This window comes from Austrofundulus limnaeus, unplaced genomic scaffold (assembly GCF_001266775.1).
Source record: "Austrofundulus limnaeus strain Quisiro unplaced genomic scaffold, Austrofundulus_limnaeus-1.0 Scaffold388, whole genome shotgun sequence".
In the NCBI taxonomy this organism is placed as follows: domain Eukaryota; kingdom Metazoa; phylum Chordata; class Actinopteri; order Cyprinodontiformes; family Rivulidae; genus Austrofundulus; species Austrofundulus limnaeus.
The window spans coordinates 284228-288012 of NW_013952790.1; the positions used below are offsets into that span (position 1 = coordinate 284228).

Below are 3785 nucleotides of genomic sequence, written 5' to 3' on the forward strand. Positions count from 1 at the left end.
CCCCACACACACACACACACACACGTTTGTTTCTTGACCCCGTGGGGACCTTCCATTGACTTCCATTCATGTTTTTCAGCCTCAGACATCAGACTAGCTTTGGCTTGGTTGAGCCTCAGCCTTCATGACTATCAGGTCATCAATATTGTTATTGGTGAATATCTTGCCAACTTTTCTACTGTGGAKGTACTAAKACACCTCTGTACTTTTGTAATTACRCATTGTAGACCCATCCACACCAAGTAACAACACAGTAGTTTAAAATGTCCTCWTATGTTACATGATCCTCACCCTGGAAACTAGTTTGAGGTTCTGATGCTGACTTGTCACTTTGATTGTTCAGTGATTTTTGGAAATGTTCCCATGACATAGTTCACCAGTTCAGTCAAGCTGCTGTTAGTTAGCCCAATGAAGCAGTGAAACGGAAGTCCCACTCAAAAAAAAATTCTGACCCATATTTACTTGATCTGAACTGATCCTAACCTGGAGCTATAGACCTGATACTAATGTGGACTTATAGACCTGATCGTAACATGGACCTACAAACCTGATTCTAAGACAACAATAGACCTGATCTCCCTGTAGACCTAGAGACTGATTCTAACRTACCTATCCACTGATATTTAGTCATATGAGTGTCCCTGGTCAGGACACTGAACCCCCACTGTCTCTGATGTGTCCCATCAGTGTGCGGATTTGATTTAAAGCACTGATTAGTTTCTCTAGATTGATTTATCTGTCTTATCTTTGTAGAGATCTAGTAGAGTGCTGAATGAATGTGTGTGAATGGGTAAATGCTGACATAGATTGTAAAGAGCTTTGAGACCTGATATTTTACCTTTGGGTTCTGGAACTGGTCTTCTATCATCTGTGCCTGTTCTTTATGGTTTCAGGTGTGGTTTAAAAACCGTCGGGCCAAATGTCGCCAGCAGCAGCAGCAGAGCAGYGGGCAGTCTAAGCCACGGCCACAAAAGAAGAAGGCCTCACCAGTGCAGGAGTCCAGTGCTCCTGATCCAGTTCCCAATCCATCTGGATCTTTCAGCCCMTCCTCGGCCCAGTCAGCCGGGCCCAGCATGGAGCAGAACTCCAGTACTGGAAACACTGCTGTGTCCATCTGGAGCCCGGCCATCTCACCCCTACCGGACCCCCTGGCCTCTCCTTCAGCACCCTGCATGCAGCGACCATCTCCCTACCCCATGAGTTATGGCCAGCCATCAGCCTACACCCAGGGCTACACCAGCACAACTTCCTACTTCACGGGTCTGGACTGCAGCCCCTACCTTTCCCCCATGCACTCACAGCTKTTAGGCACTGGRGGGGCTCTCAGTCCCATCACTGTCCCCTCTATGGGGGGCTCTCTGAGCCAGTCCCCAGCCTCTCTGTCCTCACAGGGCTACAGCACCGCCTCCTCCCTGGGCTTCACCTCTGTGGACTGCCTGGACTACAAGGACCAGCAAGCCTGGAAACTTGGTTTTACTACCATGGACTGCCTGGACCACAAAGACCAAAACTCCTGGAAATTCCAGGTCCTCTAGAAATGCAGATCCATGGGTCCCTCAAGGTGCATTAGTCCAGGATGAGATGGTGCGTAGGAGGTCTTGTTACCAATGAGTTTAAGACCTTTTTTCACCTGCTGAATTTTTGATGAACCATCAGATTTATTTTAGTGATACGCTCAGAAAGTAATCATGTTTTTAATTTCTTCAACTGGAAACTGGAAAGGGGGATGGGGGAGGCAGAGTTAACATAAGAATGGGGAGCAGAGTTAACCTGTGGTCTGATTATACTGGACTGTAGAATACACAGAGGGGACCACCTCCGCTGACACAGAGCTAAATGATGTTCAGACTGTGGCTGAGAATGTTTCCTAAGAAGAATACACCACAACTAAACAAAATAAACAAACTTAGCAAATATAAAGTGGTTTTAACTCAGTCAGTTTTACAAATACTGATCATTTTTATTTTTCTTAAGTTTTATTTAACCAAGCTTGCATTGGAGACCAGGGCCTGAAATACTGGAGTAGATGAGACTGATTTCCTAACACACCCTGAGAGATAACCTATCATCTGATACCTCACAATATTTTAAAGGTTTGATCAAAATGGCTAAAATTCATCATTTCAAACCATGAGATGATTTTAGTCCAAAACTAGAAACAAAGTTTGTCCATTTTTTTCAAGGACTGTTAAATCTTTAGTTTTGTAGTGATTTTTTATTAATGAACTGTGAAGGAACCATGTTGATCAGTGAATGTGAAGACTGCTTCCTAATGTATCCATCTGAGGTCCTCATGCTGGGGTCCTAAAAAGCTGAAGCCTCTGAAGGACAAAAACCCAATGAGATCAATGAGCACACACACTTCCTCATTATATTTTCAACTTCACTAACGTGAAGGATCTGTAGGTTACATTTGTTCAACTATTTATTATTGTTTGATTTTAATTAGGTGATTTGTTTTGTAAAACTGTTTGAGTTTTGTGTCATTCTGGTGTCTTATAAAAAGTTTTAGTTTTAGCTGAGTGATTTAATAAAATGATGAATTATTTACATATCTGTGCACTGATGGTTTAATAGAGTTTAATGGTTAGAGCTATTATTGTCTATCACACCACATCAAGTCTCTGTCACACCCTGTCACTCTCTATCACACCACATCAAGTCTCTGTCACACGCTGTCACTCTCTATCACACCACACCAGTCTTTTTCACACCCTGTCACTCTCTATCACACCTCACCAGTCTTTTTCACACCCTGTCACTCTCTATCACACCACACCAGTCTTTTTCACACCATGTCACTCTCTATCACACCACACCAGTCTTTTTCACACCCTGTCACTCTCTATCACACCACACCAGTCTTTTTCACACCCTGTAACTCTCTATCACACCACACCAGTCTTTTTCACACCCTGTCACTCTCTATCACACCACACCAGTCTCTTTCACACCCTGTCACTCTCTATCACACCACACCAGTCTTTTTCACACCCTGTCACTCTCTGTCACACCACATCAGTCTCTTTCACACCCTGTCACTCTCTGTCACACCACATCAGTCTCTTTCACACCCTGTCACTCTCTGTCACACCACATCAGTCTCTTTCACACCCTGTCACTCTCTGTCACACCACATCAGTCTCTTTCAGACTCTGTCACTCTCTTTTATGCACTGTCCCTCTTTATCACACCCCATTAGTCTCTATCACACCTTTTCACCATCTATCACACCCCATCAAGTTTCTATCACACCCTGTCACTGTATCACATTCTGTCATTCTCTATCATACCCTATCAGTCTCTTGCACCCTGTCACTCTATATCACACCACATCAGTTTCTGTCACACTCTGTCACTATCACACACCATCAAGTCTCTATCACACCCTGTCACTCTATCACACCACATCAGTCTCTCTCACACCCTGTCACTCTCACACCTTGCTCTCTATCACATCCCATCAGGCTCTTGCACCCTGCCACTTTATCACACCCTATAACTCTCCATCACACCCCACCAGTCTCTTGCACCCTGTCACTCTATCACACAATTACTCTCTATCACAGCCTGTCACTCTTAATCACACCATGTCACTCTCTGACACCATCACTCTCTATCACACCCCATTAGTCTCTTGCACCCTGTCCATTTCTCACACCTTACTTTCTATCACACCCCATCAAGCTCTTGCACCCTGTCACTCTCACACCTTGCTCTCTATCACATCCCATCAGGCTCTTGCACCCTGCCACTTTATCACACCCTATAACTCTCCATCACAC

At 44.5% G+C, this 3785-nt stretch overlaps 2 protein-coding genes across 5 annotated transcripts in view; both read left to right on the top strand.

Annotated features, from left to right (window-relative positions):
* The window catches only part of crx (cone-rod homeobox), a 5145-nt gene extending 2593 nt beyond the window's left edge, over window positions 1-2552 (top strand). The window contains exon 3 of the mRNA XM_014023726.1: window positions 894-2552. Coding sequence (XP_013879180.1) covers window positions 894-1535 — 642 coding nt within the window. The 3' untranslated portion in view covers window positions 1536-2552. The remainder of the gene's footprint in view (window positions 1-893) is intronic.
* Window positions 2553-2559: 7 nt separating this feature from the next.
* The window catches only part of LOC106528536 (soluble scavenger receptor cysteine-rich domain-containing protein SSC5D), a 2988-nt gene continuing 1762 nt past the window's right edge, over window positions 2560-3785 (top strand). For 2 of the 4 annotated variants that reach the window (XM_014023721.1, XM_014023722.1), the window contains exon 1: window positions 2772-3785. In XM_014023721.1, the coding sequence (XP_013879175.1) occupies window positions 2796-3785 (990 nt within the window). In that variant the 5' untranslated portion in view covers window positions 2772-2795. The other 2 variants (XM_014023724.1, XM_014023723.1) reach the window with 2 other exon arrangements.